Source organism: Bubalus kerabau, chromosome 1, assembly GCF_029407905.1.
Source record: "Bubalus kerabau isolate K-KA32 ecotype Philippines breed swamp buffalo chromosome 1, PCC_UOA_SB_1v2, whole genome shotgun sequence".
Taxonomy (NCBI): Eukaryota; Metazoa; Chordata; class Mammalia; order Artiodactyla; family Bovidae; genus Bubalus; species Bubalus kerabau.
This window is the reverse complement of record NC_073624.1, coordinates 53580559-53597263: the sequence shown is the minus strand read 5'-3', so window position 1 is coordinate 53597263 and position 16705 is coordinate 53580559. Positions and strand designations below refer to the sequence as shown.

General features: G+C 40.2%; 1 protein-coding gene across 1 annotated transcript in view; it reads right to left on the bottom strand.

The window, feature by feature from the left end:
* Positions 1-6908: 6908 nt before the first annotated feature.
* The window catches only part of ALDH1L2 (aldehyde dehydrogenase 1 family member L2), a 57137-nt gene continuing 47340 nt past the window's right edge, over positions 6909-16705 (bottom strand). The window contains exons 20-23 of the mRNA XM_055574901.1: positions 15224-15389; positions 13252-13357; positions 10478-10677; positions 6909-7413 (exon numbers count right to left, since the gene is read on the bottom strand). Of these exons, the coding sequence (XP_055430876.1) occupies positions 7358-7413; positions 10478-10677; positions 13252-13357; positions 15224-15389 (528 nt within the window). The 3' untranslated portion in view covers positions 6909-7357. The remainder of the gene's footprint in view (positions 7414-10477; positions 10678-13251; positions 13358-15223; positions 15390-16705) is intronic.

The window sequence follows — 16705 nt, the reverse complement described above, 5'->3', positions numbered from 1 at the left end:
CCTCCCTGTCCATCACCAACTCCCGGAGTTCACCCAAACCCATGTCCATCGAGTTGGTGATGCCATCCAGCCATCTCATCCTCTGTCGTCCCCTTCTCCTCCTGCCCCCAATCCCTCCCAGCATCCGAGTCTTTTCCAATGAGTCAACTCTTCGCATCAGGTGGCCAAAGTATTGGAGTTTCAGCTTCAACATCAGTCCTTCCAATGAACACCCAGGAGTGTTTTCCTTTAGGATGGACTGGTTGGATCTCCTTGCAGTCCAAGGGACTCTCAAGAGTCTTCTCCAACACCACAGTTCAAAAGCATCAATTCTTCGGTGCTCAGTTTTCTTCACTGTCCAACTCTCACATCCATACATGACCACCGGAAAAACCATAGCCTTGACTAGACGGGACCTTTGTTGGCAAAGTAATGTCTCTGCTTTTGAATATGCTGTCTAGGTTGGTCATAACTTTCCTTCCAATAGTTAAGTGTAAATTTGATCCATTATTTAATACACAGTGTCAGGGATGGCTGTTTTTAAACAAAGTTAGAATCTAGGCTCATACCATCTACTAAAGTCAAGGGACAAATTGGGAAAAATATTTGCAATAAAAGGCAAAGAATGAGTGTTATTAGTATAAAATGGGCTCTTACAAATTAGTAAAAAAAAAAAAAAAAAGGACTAATAATCTCAGTAGTGAGATGTGAGCAGATAATTCACAGGGAAAAAATGCTCAGTCCCATTTTTCAAAGAAATGCAAATAAAACCAAGGTTATACTTTTTTACCTGTTGAAGTGGCAGATGAAACAACAGCTAGTACTTAACTAGTACTTAACCTTTTTGTATGCCTGCCACTATTCTGAGTGTTTTGTGAGTTACCACCACTCTCACACATAGAAAAATTTATCGAGTTACACATTTAACATGTGTACTTTATGTATGTTATACCTTAATGAAAACTGTTTTGTTTGTAAGCAGCTTGCTCTACAGTCTCTTGGAAACTGAGTCACTGTCATGCTTTGGTTGGTCTGACCCTGTGCATTCTCTGCCTGATTCTTAGGTGTAAGGTGATGGCTGCCATTTGAACAGTCTTGTTCCTGCTAAGGCTGCTGAAATGTTCTCTTTAACCTTGTGTGTTATCTTTTTATGGCTCTTTGACAGTCATAAACTGGGTAATTAGGTTTAATGGTCTTGGAAGCAAAAATATTCTTAATGAATCTCCTCTATCCTCATAATACTTTGTGCATCAAATATGGTATTTATAAAAAAAAAAAACAAAAAACTGCCTTGCCAAGTAGTTTGTATTCCTGTGCCTGAATCCACTGCTGTGGCAGAAAAGACAAGAAGAGATTGAGTCTTTCATTTGTATTTCTCTCAGTGCCTGGCATGGTGCCTTTCACTCGGAATGTACAATAAATGTTCATGAAAAAAAAATTTTTTTTTCCTCTTGACTCCAATAAAGTAATACATCTTAAACATCAGTGGTCACCAGTCCTGAAGAAAGACAGGTTTACTACTATCTTTTGTCTAACTGATTAGTAGACTTTTCCCCCAAGTTTAATGTTGTCATCTTTGTGGGTGACTCCCCACCGTATGGGCTTCCCTGGTGGCTCAGACAGTAAAGAATCTGTCTGCAATGCAGGAGACCTGGGTTCGATCCCTGGGTTGGAAAGATCCCCTGGAGAAAGGAACGGTAACCCACGCCAGTATTCTTGCCTGGAGAATTCCATGGGCAGAGGAACCTGGCAGGCTACTGTCCATGGAGTCACAAAGAGTTGGATACAACTGAGTGATACTTTCACTTTCTCCACCATTTGTTCATGGAAAATCCTGGTAGTGATTGGTTTGGGTGATGGGTATGTGACAACCTTCACAAAGTGGCACAAGCCAAGTCTTGTAATCCTGGTAGTGATTGGTTTGGGTGATGGGTATGTGACAACCTTCACAAAGTGGCACAAGCCAAGTCTTGTTAGTAGACATTCTGGAAAGAAAAGGATTTCTTATTCCGAAGAAGGAGGCACATAAAAAAATGGCTCCTTCTTTGGAACCATGGATATCTTGTGGTTGGATATGGCTCTTGCCACTCTGACCTAGTGGGCATATCTGGAACCACAGTCAACACGCCAAGGAGAGCACAGAGAAGCAAGGAACATCACTGAATTATTGCATCAAATAACTTGACAAAGCTGTCACTGGATTTCTAGTTTTGTGACAGTGAATTTCTTTTTTATTAAAAAAAAAAAAAAAAAAGGCCACTACCTTATGAGATACTCTTATACCTACTTCACAGATTTAAAGAAAAAAGTGGCAGGGAGACACTAAGCAAAAATTTTAAAGCCTCCCAATAAGTAAGTGGTGGAGAGACTTCCCTGGTGGTCCAATGGCTGACTGTTCTTCCAGTGCAGGGCGCCCGGGTTCAATCCCTGGTCCAGGAATAGATTGCACATTCCGCAACTAAGACCCCATGCAACTTACGTGGTGGAGCCACATTTTCAATTCAGTCAGCCCCACGCTGCCATTATGGGTCTGCCAGTCACAAAGCCACAAGCATAGGCTCTGAAGCAGGATCGATCCCAGCCCAGCCACTTACCTTAGTTTTTCCATTTGTAAAATGGGAATAATAGTATCTCCCTTATGTGGTTTTAGTATTAATAAGAAACGAATGACTTAATACCGATCACGTGCTTAGAACAGTGTTTGGTAAGTGTGAGGTGTTATGCTATAAGAAAAATACAGTGGTGGCAAAAATGTGGAGAAACTGTTGGCAAGATTGCTATATCCTTTTAATCAGAGATTACACCTCTAGGAATTTATTCTAATTAAGCAAATACAGTTTTGTTCACAAATTTCTGTATAAGATTGATTGCGGGGACCTCCCTGGTGGTCCAGTGGTTAAGAATCTGCCTTGCAGTACAGGGGACTGGGGTTCAATCCCTGGTCAGGGAACTAAGATTCCACATGCCTCGGAGCAACTAAGCCCGTGTGCTGCACCTACTGAGCCCACATACTGCAACTAGAGAGTCCATGTGCTGAGACAAAATATCCTGCATGCTGGGATCAACTAAGACCCAGTGCAGCCAAATAAATATTTTTTGGAAAAAAAAAAGATTGATTGCAGTGTTTAAAACAGTCAAAAAGCAAATATAAATGTCCAACAATAAGAGAACAAGTTGAATTAAAGCCAGTGAACATATGTAGAGGTATTTATTGACATAGAAAGATGGTTACATATTTTTAATTGAAAAAAGCAGATAAAGTTATGTACAGTATATACTAGTTCTAAAAAAAGTATATTCATAGAAAAAAATCTGGAACAATTTCAGATATCATCTGGTTATTTGTGGAGAGTGGCGGAGTCTTACCTTCTCATTTTATTATTTTTACAAGATAAGGTGTGACTTAATCATTAAAAGTCCACTTAGGTATTATTTGCATAATAGTAATAATCATAATAATTCATCCTTTCAATCATGTTCATGTCTGATAACCTACTTCTAGACCAGGTTCCCTTGAGAGCTTCTGTTTTCTTAAAAAGGCAGGTATAGGGAAACCAATTTGTTTCCTTGCCCTGTCTCTTGACGTTTCCACAAAAGCTCTCACAGTTCATGTTCCACTCAGTTTAGCTTTGAGTTTGACAAATATTTAACACATGCCTACTATTCATTATCCAGGGTCTGATTTGGTTATGGGCAACAACGGGATCTTAGCTTGGTTAAAAGACTTTCAGCTTCATTGCTTGAGTACCTGCTCTGCCACCTAATAGCTGTTTGATCTGGGCAGGTTACTTAACCTCCTTCATTTGAAAACAAATATTTATTGAACTCCTCCTATGTGTTAGACACTGGAGATACAGCATTGAACAAAAGCCCCTGTTCACAAAGCTTCAGTTCTAATGGGAAGAGATGGATGATTAATAACCATGTGGTGGTAAGTGCTGCAAAAACAATGCAGGAGAAGGCAAACGACAAAATGAGAGGACAAATGAGGTGTGGATGTGGGAATCTTATGTGCTATTTTAGGAAGAGTGATCAGCGAATGGACCTCCACTGAGATGATGTTTGAGCAGAGACCTGGAGATGAGGCAACCTGTTGGGAGGTGGCATGTGGGGCAAGTTTCAAAAAGAGGCAGTGGTGTACTGGCTCTAGCCCACACTTGTTCTAATCACACACATCTCTTCCCAATTCTGTGTTCAGTGAAGTTTGTACCTTGAAAGCAGCCAGTATGAGAGCATTTATACACAGAAATCAGAAAATGCTACAAGTCAGAATTTTTTTTTTGATTTTTTTCCCCAGAGAGCCACTTGTTAAATATTTACCAGCACACTGTTGGGAAGAAGGAGCAGTAAGTGCAAAGGCCCTGCACTTAGGAGTTAGGAGTGTGCTTGATCAGTTTGAGGAACATCAAGGCAGCCAGGGTGGCTAAACAGAATGAGAGGGTAGATGGTAGGAGATGAGGTTAGAGGTAGCCAGGAACAAAGTTGATAGGACTTTGCAGGCATGGTAAGTGGTAGACTTTATTGTAAGTGAAATGGGCTCCATTAGGAGGTTTTGTGCAGAGGAGTGACACATTCTGACTCAGGGTTTGAACCACACAGGGAGGGATCAGGAAGGCCAGTCAGGAAACGCAATAACCTCTTGGTGGGGTGGAGCCAGTAAAAAGAGCGCCTTGATTTATTCATCTTTTCAGATGTGAAGTTTAAGTAAGTTGGCTTAGCATAGTGACTAGAATACAGCAGCCCCTACATAAGTGATAGCTGTTATTATTGACAGATGCCAATCCTGGGAGTGGGGAAGGGGTTCTCAAATCTAATTAGGAAGACCAATCATTCCAATACCACGTGGAAAGAACTGTGTTCCAGACAAAGTATAGAGGAGAGATACTTAAAACCAAGTTGGGCACAGGAAAGGCCAGGAATGGTGTTTGAACAAAAGGGCAGCACTAGGAAATGGAATTGGAAGGAAAATAGAACGTTTAAAAGTGTCCACACCTCCTTAACTCCCCAGTTAGGGGAACAAATCACAGCTTTATCCTTTAGCAAAATAATCAGTGATGTGAAGAAATAGTGATAAATTACTCAGTATGTTAATTAAATTACCTAGTAGGCTGTGTATCATCATATTCTCATTCAAATTCACTTGTCATTTTATAAATTCCATGTAGCCTTTGACTCTGGTCAGCAATCGGATATAAAAACTCAAGTCACTAAGAACTTCAAAACTCACTATGGAAAAATGAGTTCTTAATCTGGAGCTCAAGCATGGGTTTTAGGAGGTCTGTGAATTTCTTGAAGATATTTGCAGAATTAGGTGTGCAGGTGTGAGTTTTGGACAGGGGGATCCATAGCTTTTATCAGATTCTCAAAAGAGGTTTATGACCCTCCCCCCAAAAGATTAAAAGCACTGCTACTGAGATTAATATTAGAAGGTAAAAGTCAGTCTAAAAGAAATGGGCATGTTTTTGTTTGCCATTTCATCTATCAGTAAAATATTCAGTAAAGTGATATTTTAAATCACATGAAATCAGTAAAAACACTGCATTTAAAACGTGGTTCCTTTATAATAAGAACTTTGTCATTTTATTCAAATATGAACTGTCAGTTTGGACCCTGTTGGGTCCAAATTTAGAATTTTACCTGTGCCAGCTTGCTTACAGGCAAAATTTGCTCTATTGATCATGCCAGGATCATACCTAATAGTCTTCCTTTTGAAAGTTTTCTGCCCCTGATTTTGTTGTTATTGTTTATTGATTAACAATTCCCTGCACTCTTCTTGGTTAAACTGCTGAGTTCCAAAGTAGTAAGTAATCCCTAAGGGCTTCTTTAAAGCCAGAGAGATAGGAATGTTTACTGAAATTTTACTTTAAAAAGAGAATTAATGGAAATTAATTGCTCTGACAAACTTCTAGAGACTCTTCAAGTCAGGATCTCACCTTCTGCTAGTCACACTTGGACTACTTACCCACCTATTTTTGTCTGACATCAGGCAATTATGAAGTGCTTCATGAGTTGTAATAATTCCTCTTTCTTGAGCACAGAGAATGATCTAGACACCTTGTTGAGTGCATTATGTATATAATCCCATTGAATCCTTACAACACCTAATGAGATAGGAACTTTATCCCTATTTTATAGATTCCACCTCTCAGCTTTATATTGATATATTAGGTAACCAATCTGCCCTTTATTGAGTATTTACTATGAACAAAGCCCAGTGCAAGGTGCTTTACTAAGATTATTGCATTGAATCCTCACCTCATCATAAGGTTCCTGAGGGATGCATTACTGTCCCCATTTTACATACAAGGAAACTGAGGCTTGGAGAAATTGCATCCGTTTTCCCAAGTCACATAGTAAGATGGTATGATATGAACCAAGATCAGCCTCCAAAAACTACTTACTTAATAATATATCATACTGTAAAATTCACTTGAAAAGCTGTTGAAAAGAATTTCAACTATTTGGGGTCAAAGATCATATCATTAAACTTTGTGTACTCCTCAGGACATAATATAGCACCTCGTACTTAGTAGGTACTCAAGAACTGTTTATGAGCTGGTCCCTTATCACAGTGGGTTGAAAAATAGAACATCAAAGGCATAAAGATGTATCTTATTTCCGAAAGAAAATAAAAATAACTTCCTTCACTTTCCTTGGGGGATATACTGTTTCTTGAGAGCAAAATAATAGGGGAAGAAAGAATGGGGCAAATGGAGGAAGTGGTATTGACATGTATATGCTACCATGTGTGAAACAGATAGCCGGTGAGAAGTTGGTATATAGCACAGAAGCCCAGCTTGTGCCCTCTGATGACCTAGATGGGTGAGATGAGGGAAAGGGAGGGAGGCTCAAGAGGGAGGTGATAAACGTATAATTATGGCTGATTTGCCTTGTTCTGTGGCAGAAAACAATACTATATTGTACAGCAATTATCCTCCAATTAAAAAATATATTTAAAAGATTACAGAAAATCTTTTTAATAACCCCCACATGCCTGGTTCATAGGTTAAAACCTTACCTATTATACAAAGGTTCCCAACTTTCTGTACTATAACTGCATCATATTGATGTTTGCAAAACGAACAACCTTGATTAGGATTAGTCTTGGTGGGGGAAAAAAAGCAGCTCAATATTTTAGAAATACGTGTGGTATACAACATAGTCAAAACCCAACATCATTTTAAGGTATAAAAGGGATATTAGAAAACACTCAGGCACAGGTGTAAATGCTTAGACATGTGGCTCCACCCTCCTCACGGTCCCTGTGCCTGTTTTTCGGCTGGCGGCTGGCACCTCTGTCCTCGGCACAGCCAGGCTTCTTCATCGGGAGAGCTGAAGAGTGGTGGGCCCGCGAGGAGTTCCTGAGGATGGCACTGCTCTAGTACTCCAACGTCACAGACTTGGTTTTGAGGTATTCGTTTAGAGCTTCCTCGCCTAGGAAAGAGAAAAGCAGTTGATGGACCGTGTTCACAGGTGTTTGTGATGGCGCCAGGTGTAGAGTATCAGTCACTGAGCAAGAGAGTGGGGCTGAGACAGTGCTCCTCAAACGTTTAATTTCATGTGGATCACCTGATCTTATGACACTGTAGCGTCTGATTGGATTAAGTCCAGCAGAGGCCCCAAGGTTATAAGTGAAAGTTGCTCAGTCGTGTCTGACTCTCCAACCCCATGGACCATAGCCCACCAGGCTTCTCTGTCCCTGGGGATTCTCCAGGCAAGAATACTGGAGTGGGTTGCCATGCCATCCTCCAGGGGATCTTCTCAGCCCAGGAATAAAACCTGCATCTCCTGCATTGCACGCAGATTCATTACCCTCTGAGCCACCAGGGAATCCCTGTATGCTTCTAGAAAGTGAAAGAAAGTGAAGTCGCTCAGTTGTGTCCGACTCTTTGCGACCCCATGGACCGTAACCTACCAGGCTCTTCTGTAATGTGATTTTTCAGGCAAGAGTACTGGAGTGGGTTGCCATTTCCTTCTCCATGGGATCTTCCCAACCCAGTGATCGAACCTGGGTCTCCCACATTGCAGGCAGATACTTTACCATCTGAGCCACCAGCGAAGCCATATGCTTCTAACCATTCCCCAAATGCTGATGCTCGTGGTCTACACTTTGAGGATAAGGGCTTAGACCAGCTATCAGGCCTTCTAAGGACCACGCTGTTGACTTATCAACCTCTACCCAAAACCCTTCTCCCTTATGTCCTGGCTTGATGACAAATCTTCATCTCTCTTCCTCGCCATTTAAGCTGAACAAAAGTGTCCTTCCAATTACATTAAATGTAATTACATTAAATGCAGTTAATGCATTAAATCCAATTACAATAAATGCAGAATAGAGTGAAGTTTGAGATCATTTTGTTTCATTTTGTTAGAGAAAAGAGAAATGTATTTTTCCTGACTTACATAGTATGTTAAAGACACAGAAGGCATGCATGTGTGCATGTAGTTACTATAGTCGTGTCTGACTCCTAGCAACCCCATGGACTGTAGCCCGCCAGGCTCCTCTGTCCATGGGATTCCCCAGGCAAGAGTACTGGAGTGGGTTGCCATGCCCTCCTCCAGGGGATCTTCCCGACCCAGGGATTGAACCTGGGCCACTTGTGTCTCCTGCATTGTAGGCGGTTTCTTTTCCCACTGAGGCACCTGGTAAATCCACAGAAGGCATATCCAGGCAAAAAATAGGTCTGCCATTTTGTTTCTGTGCCGTTCCTGTTTTGAGCTTCCGCAATCATCGATTTCTACAGCAGTTAAGGGGCATGAATACCATGAGTGAAACTAATGAGTATATGATTCTGGAGTTAAGCTTAAACTCAGGGTTCTTACTGTTAAATTAGAATCACCTTCCTGATCCCAGGTCACACCTCAGACCAGTTAAATCAGCATCTTTGCATTTTCTTTTTTTTTAAAGCTCCCAGGTGATTCTAATCCAGTGTGCAGCTGGGAACCATTGAGCTGAGGGAGTTTCAAATTCAGAGAGGAAGAAACTGTTAAGACAAAGTCTACTGTGTTATAATAAAACAGACAAATCGATCATTCTCTATCAAAAGACAAATGGAACACTATTGCCTTCCTGATAATGCTAACACTATTGCTTCCTGATAATAATTTCCCTAAGAAAATCTCCCCCTGTAGTTTAGATCCAGGGATGAAAGCCAGATTGAAGACATGAAAAAAAAAAAAAAAAGAATTTAACTTCAACTCAATGGAATTTAAAACGGGAGTCACTCTTATTGTTGCAAATAAATTGTCAAATATCATTAGGAAAGAGAAGATGTAAAAATACCCCAAATTAACCAAGCAGACTGTAATTTTGGTAAATCACAAACATTTCAACTTTTGAAACAACATGCCAGACTGACTGTGAGGGGTGAGGACATGGGCTACACAGCTGGAAGACTTCGCTTTGCAGTCTTTTTGTCCATGGCTGGCTGACTGACTTTGGGCAAGTTACCCAATCTCTCTGAGTGCCATTTTCCTCATCTGTAAAATAAAGATAATAATAGCACCTGGGTTCCCATGGCTGGGACTTCCCTGGTGGCTCAGTGGTAAAGAATCCGCCTGCCAATGCAGGAGATTCGGGTTCAATCCCTTGATCAGAAAGATCCCTTGGAGAAGAAAATGGCAACCTACTCCAGTATCCTTGCCTGGGAAATCCCATGGGCAAAGGAGCCTGGCGTGCTACAGTCCATGGAGTCACAAGGAGTTGGACACAATTTAGCAACTGGATAACAATGCTCCCGTGGCTATTGCAAGGGCTGCTCATATGCTCTTATAGGCCTGGTATATATTTAGTTTTCAAAATAAGCTATTACTGGAAATGTGATAATGTTGCTGCCCACTGTAAATTACGTTTTTGGGGGCTTTCTGCAAACTCTACATCTGAGCTCCCAGAGGCCCAGAAAACTCTGCCAGCTTCAGTGTTGACTCTGAAAGACTGCCAAGTGGCTCAGAGACAGCATACATTCTTGGAGCTAGCTGGTTGTTGCCTTCTACCCATTTTCCTTTCTTGGTTCCACTTGGTCCCATGACATCTAAACCAAGTTCGTGCTGAATGTCAGGTTAAAAGAAACAACCGAACATATTTTAGCTAAATTGTCAGTGTTTTCTTTTCGATAGGAATCTTCTTTTTTAAAAGGAAGCCCTTTTCCATACAATTTGTGTTCTTTTCTATATGTATGTTGTGTTCAATAAAATGTTTAACCATTGATATGTGGCAGCCTGGGATGGGAGGGGAGTGTGGGGAGAATGGATATGTGTATATGTGTGGCTGAGTCCCTTTGCTGTCCACGTGAAATTATCAATATTGTTAATCAGCTATACTCCAAATAAAATAAAAAGTTTTTAAAAAATGTTTAACATTGAAAGAAAAATCAATGCCCTTGAAACCCCAGATCAACTACCACGTGGGAAATGCCCTTTAAAGCAATATACAAGTGTTGGACAAAGCACGAAGCGGGCTTTTTGTGATGTGCAGTAGAAAGGTAAGGCATATTCATACCTAAGTCTTTTCCAAACCCAGACTGCTTAAATCCACCGAAAGGAGCAGCCACATCCGTCTTGTTGTAGGTGTTAATAAAAACAGTTCCTGCTTCTAGTTTTTCACTCACATACATGGCTTTATTTATGTCTCTTGTAAAAACTCCTGAGGCCAAGCCGTATTCTGTATTATTTGCTCGCTGCAACACTCCATCGACGTCCCTATAAGATGTTTTTAGGAAGACATAAAACCTCATTAAATGTAAAAGCAAAACACTTTCATTTTATGTTCTAATATTTTTCCCCTCTGTGTTAGAAACAGGAAAACATTACGGCCAGTGTGCTTACATTTTTATAAATGAAATATTCCAGGCTTACACCAAAAGAAACGCCCAATGAGATATTACAACCCTAGTATTGTATTTTTTCACATATATCATGTGACACCCTTTAAAATCTGAGCTGAAGTCATCTTTTCAATCTTCTTCATTGGTTTTCCTTCATGACTACCCCATTTGTCTTTCCCCTGAGTTCCATATATAGATATTATATATTCTCAGAGCACCCTCTCAGTCCCTCCATCTATTCAGATTTTACACGCACAGTTCAAGGGCTCATTCCATGCTTCACCCTGAAGCCTTCTCAGATCCCATCGGTGCTACCGCTTAGGCGGTAGAGTGGAGTGGCCCAGTGAGAAGGCTCAGCAGCCAGACTGCCTGGGTGACCTTTGGGCCAATGACCCCATCTCCCCCAGCTTTTCTGTATTCTTGTGAAAAAATGGAAATAGTAATAATAGCACCTGTCTGTTGTCATAAGGATTAAATGAGCCAATAGTGTCTGGAACAAAGGAAATGCTCAGTGAAAGTCAGCTATAATCGGGTAGCCCACATTCCTCCAACTCAGTCACCTTCCGACTAGACAGGAAGTTCCCCGAGGAAAGACAGAACATGTCATTTTTCTTTATCCTAGGATGTGGCAACATCAAATGTGAACTCAATTAATAGGCTAATCCCATAAAAGGATAGTAAAATCATTCCTTAAATGGGTCTGGTGACTTCCCTGCCTTTTGTCTCAGTATGTGTGCGTGGCCAAGTCAGTGCAGACATGAACCCATTCATGTCTCCGCTTGTTCCAGTTCCCATGTGCCTGCCATACTGTATCTCATTTTTATGAGTGTCATCCTAATGTTAAAAAAAAACCCAAAAACATGAAATTTCTACAACATGGCCAGTAAATGCAAGCCAAGATTTCATCTGGGGATCTGGCAAGGAAATGGGATTTCTGTTCCAAAGCTGGAAGAAAAATTAGTTGTGCTGAATTCTTTGAAGAGACAACAAAGGCTTGAATGTGGTGCCTCCCCTAGGGATTTTCAAAGGTCATCTTGTCTCTATCCAATTTTCAACTTTCATGAGAAATGTGGACTCTCACTTGGAGTGGACTAGGCTCTGCTAAAACTCTCACACTTGATGCACTGCACTTGTTCGCACTGAAGATATTCATAGTTTGGACTAAGGCTGAAAGATGGCTGGATGCCAATGCCCACTGAGGACTGCTGAGATCACACAGCTTCATAGCACACCTTGTCCACTTTTAGAGTAATAACAATGATTGCAAATTCACCAACAGCAAACACATTTAAATCTTCAGTTCAGTCGCTCAGTCATGCCTGGCTCTTTGCCACCCCATGGACTGCAGCACACCAGGCTTCCCTGTCCATCACCAACAATGACCCCAAAACATAGATACTATTAATAACTAGCCCAACTTCACAAATAGATAAACTTTACAAATAGAGAAACTTAATAGAGGAATTATGCTAGTAACCCAAGTCCACAGGGGTGGTCAGTGCAGACTCCACCCACTGCATTTCCCACCTACACCCTCTTGGGTTAACTGCCTGTCTCTTCGTCTGTCTCCCCTATTAGATGGTGACCTCCTTGAGGATAGGATCTGTGATTTATGAGGCTTACATTCTCTAAACCTGGCTTCTAATATCTGCATGGTTAATACAACAACTATCATATAGGGGAATTTATAATTAGGAAAAGAGGGTTAAAAGAGCATCTTTCGATCAGTATGTCAAAATGTTACTACAATTTAGTGTCCCCAAAGTTCTCTTACAATCTGTCAAAGACCAAGAAGCCCTTCTGAACTGGGTATTCTGTTTTTTACCACCTTCTCATTGGTTAAAGGAAAACTAAAGCCAGAATTATAAAGAACTGTGTGCAGTATACCAGAGAGTCTATTATATTAAATATTATGATAGGAACTCAGTTACCATATGGACTTCTTTGATATGCTAAACACTTTGGAAAGTTTCAGGGACCCTGACAAACCAATACATCATTTACGGTTGATTATAAGGTGACTGTGGGCTTTCTACAAAGAGTTGAGTTTTAGGTTTTTGGGGGCATGATCCCCTTGTGGAGAAAACACTCCACTCTTTCTTTGGGAAAATCAGATTTCATAGATGCTGCCTTCTCTAAAAATGTAAATGCAAAAACCACTTCTGTTAGTCTCAGTTACTGACATTATTCCAGAGATGTTTCAAATGCCACTGTACAAAAATTAAAATTAGCAAATACCATATGATGTCAGCCATTAATTTAAGCTAAGGAGCAAAAATTTATTACAACTTACATTGTAAGTTAGCATTCTCTTCTAATTATTTGTCAATTATTATTATGGTAGAAATTGTATGTTCTTTAACTTTATGCTCTGTATATAGCACAGTGGTAGGGAAAAAAAAAAACCCTGTATCTAGTCAGCCCAGTTAAATTATGCCTAGGAACATACCCATTTTGGAATTTAGAAATGACCATAATAGGCCCAAAGGATTCCTCTTTGGCAAGATACATGTGGTCTTCCACATCTGTGAAGACAGTAGGTTCCATAAAAAAGCCTATTTGAAAACCAGAAGAAAATAACATCAATTATAGTGTAATTTTCAATTAGTAGTTCTCTCATTTAATTACATTACAACTTTTTTTTCTTCCCTTCTGGGTTAGTAAAACCAAGAAGACTTTCTTTTTCCTATTTGGTGTTAACAATCCTAGGTTCTTATATTTTTAATGTCCTTATTACAAAAATTTAAAACATACGTAAAAGTAGAGAAAATAGTATAATGAATAGTCAAATAAATCTTTATGTATATATTTTGCTATATTTGATTCATTTTTTCCTTGCTGATATAGTTTAAAGCAAATTCCAGAGATCATAGATTTGTACTGGAATACTTGGAGTATAAATTGTAATGTGCATTATCATACCTAACAAAATTAACACTAATCCCTTATTCATAATTTGTTTCAATTTAACTTCTAATTTTTTAATTGAGATGTAATTGACATATAACATTAATTTCAGGTGTACAACATAATGATTTGATATTTGTATTCAATTTCTGATCTCTAGAAAATATATCTTTGTAGATGATTTGTTTGATTCAGGGATTCAAATAAATTACACTTTGCATTTGGTTGTTAGATAGCTTTAACCTGCAACATTTCCTCCCTTATGCCCACCCCTTAATTTTCATGGCACTGACTTGTTAAACCGGTGAATTCACAGTGGGAAAGAATCTGCTTGCTAATGCAGGAGATTCAAGAGACAACAGTTTCGATCCCTGGGGTGGGAAGATTCCCCTGGAGTAGGAAATCATAACCCACTCTGATATTCTTGCCTGAAAAATCCCATGGACAGAGGAGCCTGGTAGGCTACAGTCCATAGGGTTGCAAAGAGTCGGACATGACTGAAGTGACTTAGCACACGTGCATGACTTTGTTAAACAAACTGATTCGTTGTCCGGCAGAATATCTTAGGCATTTCAGATATGTCATTGCTTCTTTGGGATGATATTTGATTTGTTTCCCTATCCCCTGTGCTTCTTTAAATAGAAAATATGACATAAAGGCATGGTTAGATTCATGGTTAAATGTTTTTGGCAAGAATACTTCATCGGTGATGCTGTGTTACACACTGGATCCCATAGAAGACATATCATATCCAGTCGTACTGCTGGTACTCAGTCTACCTATCACAGTAAGACAGGAGGTTTTACACCTGTTGTTTGTTCGTTTTTCTCTCCTTTTGTGTATCATGACATGGAGTCATTCACACACTTCTGTAACAAGTACTGGGTTCAGTTCAGTTCAGTCGCTCAGTCATGCCCGACTCTTTGCGACCCCGTGGCCTGCAGCACACCAGGCTTCCCTGTCCTTCACCAACTCACAGAACGTGCTCAAACTCATGTCCACTGAGTCAGTGATGCCATCCAACCATTTCATCCTCTGTCATCCCCTTCTCCTCCTGCCTTCAACCTTTCCCAGCATCAGGGTCTTTTCTAATGAGTCAGTTCTTCATTAACAGTTACACAACAGGAATGAATCCTTCCCAGGCTAAACTGGCTAAGATTGAGCCTCACATTTCCAGGAATGAAAACCGCCAGCGCCTGAAACACACTTATCCATTACACTTGTTTACTGCACAGCTAAGGGCCTGTCACATCATTTTATTTGATTTTCACAGCCTCGTAAAGCAGGATGTGCACATTTCATCGCATTTTACAACTAGGGCTCAACAAAACTATTGTCGAAGGTGTCACAGCTTAAAAGTGGCCAAGCAGGATCTAGAACATATTTCTTCTGATCATAACATAAATGCCACTGTTTAATTCTGAGGCAAGATGGTGCTGTAATGAAGCCTGTTACCAATTATTCCAACTTAAGAATCCAGGCCCCCAGCATCCCTCCCCTGGAGGTGATCATACCTGGCCTTTGGACTTGTCTTCCTCCGTACACCAGGGTGGCCCCCTCTTTCACTCCAGCTTCACAGTACTGCAGAAGCTTTTCCAGATGGGCCTTATGATTTTGGGGCCCATGATCGGTAGATCTGTCAAGTGGATCACCAATTTTCATCTTTTTAATTTCTTCCACCTGTATATCACCCAGTTTGCAGAACACAATTGACTGTTAATAATAGTAATGGATACCCTTCACCAAGCTTCCGCTGGGTGATGGGTGTTGTACTGAGCTCTTCCCAGATGGTCCTCACTTAGTCTTCATGGTAGCATTAGAGGTAGATATTTATTTCCATCTTACATATGAGGAAACTGAGGATCAGAGGGGCTAAGTGACTAGCCCAAGGGCACACGACCACTAAATACTGTAGAGTTTTCTTGATGTGAAAGCCCAAGCTTTTAACCACTGAGTTTTAAACAGAACACAAGCCACATGCATTATATTAAAATTATCTTGAATGTTAATCCATTAAAATAGCAAACCTGATGTTCTGGAATTTTTGTCAATACAGCATACTCTTCATGGCAAAGTAATGTCTAAAATGGCCACATTGTTGTCTTTTTCCTCTCCCTAAATGTGGCCGACTGCCCTCGTGAAAATCTCACGGTATAGCCACACTGGAGGACATACTAGAATGTTCTGATGAAAAACCATCTTTATATGGAACATTCATCACTCACACATGCTCCTTGGTTATCTTTTTTTTTTTAATTTTTTATTTTGGAGTATAGCCAATTAACAATGTCGTGATAGTTCCAGCCAATTAACAATGTTGCGATAGTTTCAGGTAGACAGCAAAGAGACTCAGTCACACATATACAAGTATCTATCTATTCTTTCCCAAACTTCCCTCCCACTCAGGCTGCCACATAACATTGAGCAGAGTTCTCCGTGCTATACAGCAGGACCTTGCTATCCATTTTAAATACAGCAGTATGAACATGTCCATCCCAAACTCCGTAACTATCCTGTCCCCCCATCCTTCCTGCCCTGGAAAGCATAAGTTTGTTCTCCAAATCTGTGAGCCTGTTTGTTTTGTAAATAGGTTCATTTTGTATCATTTCCTTTTAGATTCCAATATAAGGGAAGTCACACAATATTTCTCCTTTTCTGTCTGACTTACTTCACTCAGAATGACAATCTCTAGGGCTCCTTAGTTATCTTAATCTGTTTCTGAATCTCTTGTTGTTAAGACCAATTCTAATAAGGAGAAAGAATGGGAGTTACCATAACCCCACAGGGCCATGCATTTTGAATTTAGGTCTGGCTAAAATCCCTCAGTAAGTGCTCAAAAAATAGCCATTGAATAAATAAATTAATTCTGTTCCTATGTGTGCAAAACATATTATTGATGGACTGATAGCAGCAAATCCGTGACATTTCTGGTCTTAGCATTTGAAATTTCAACAAGTTGTAGTTGTGAAAGCCCATGATGTGTCATGCTGTGCCCT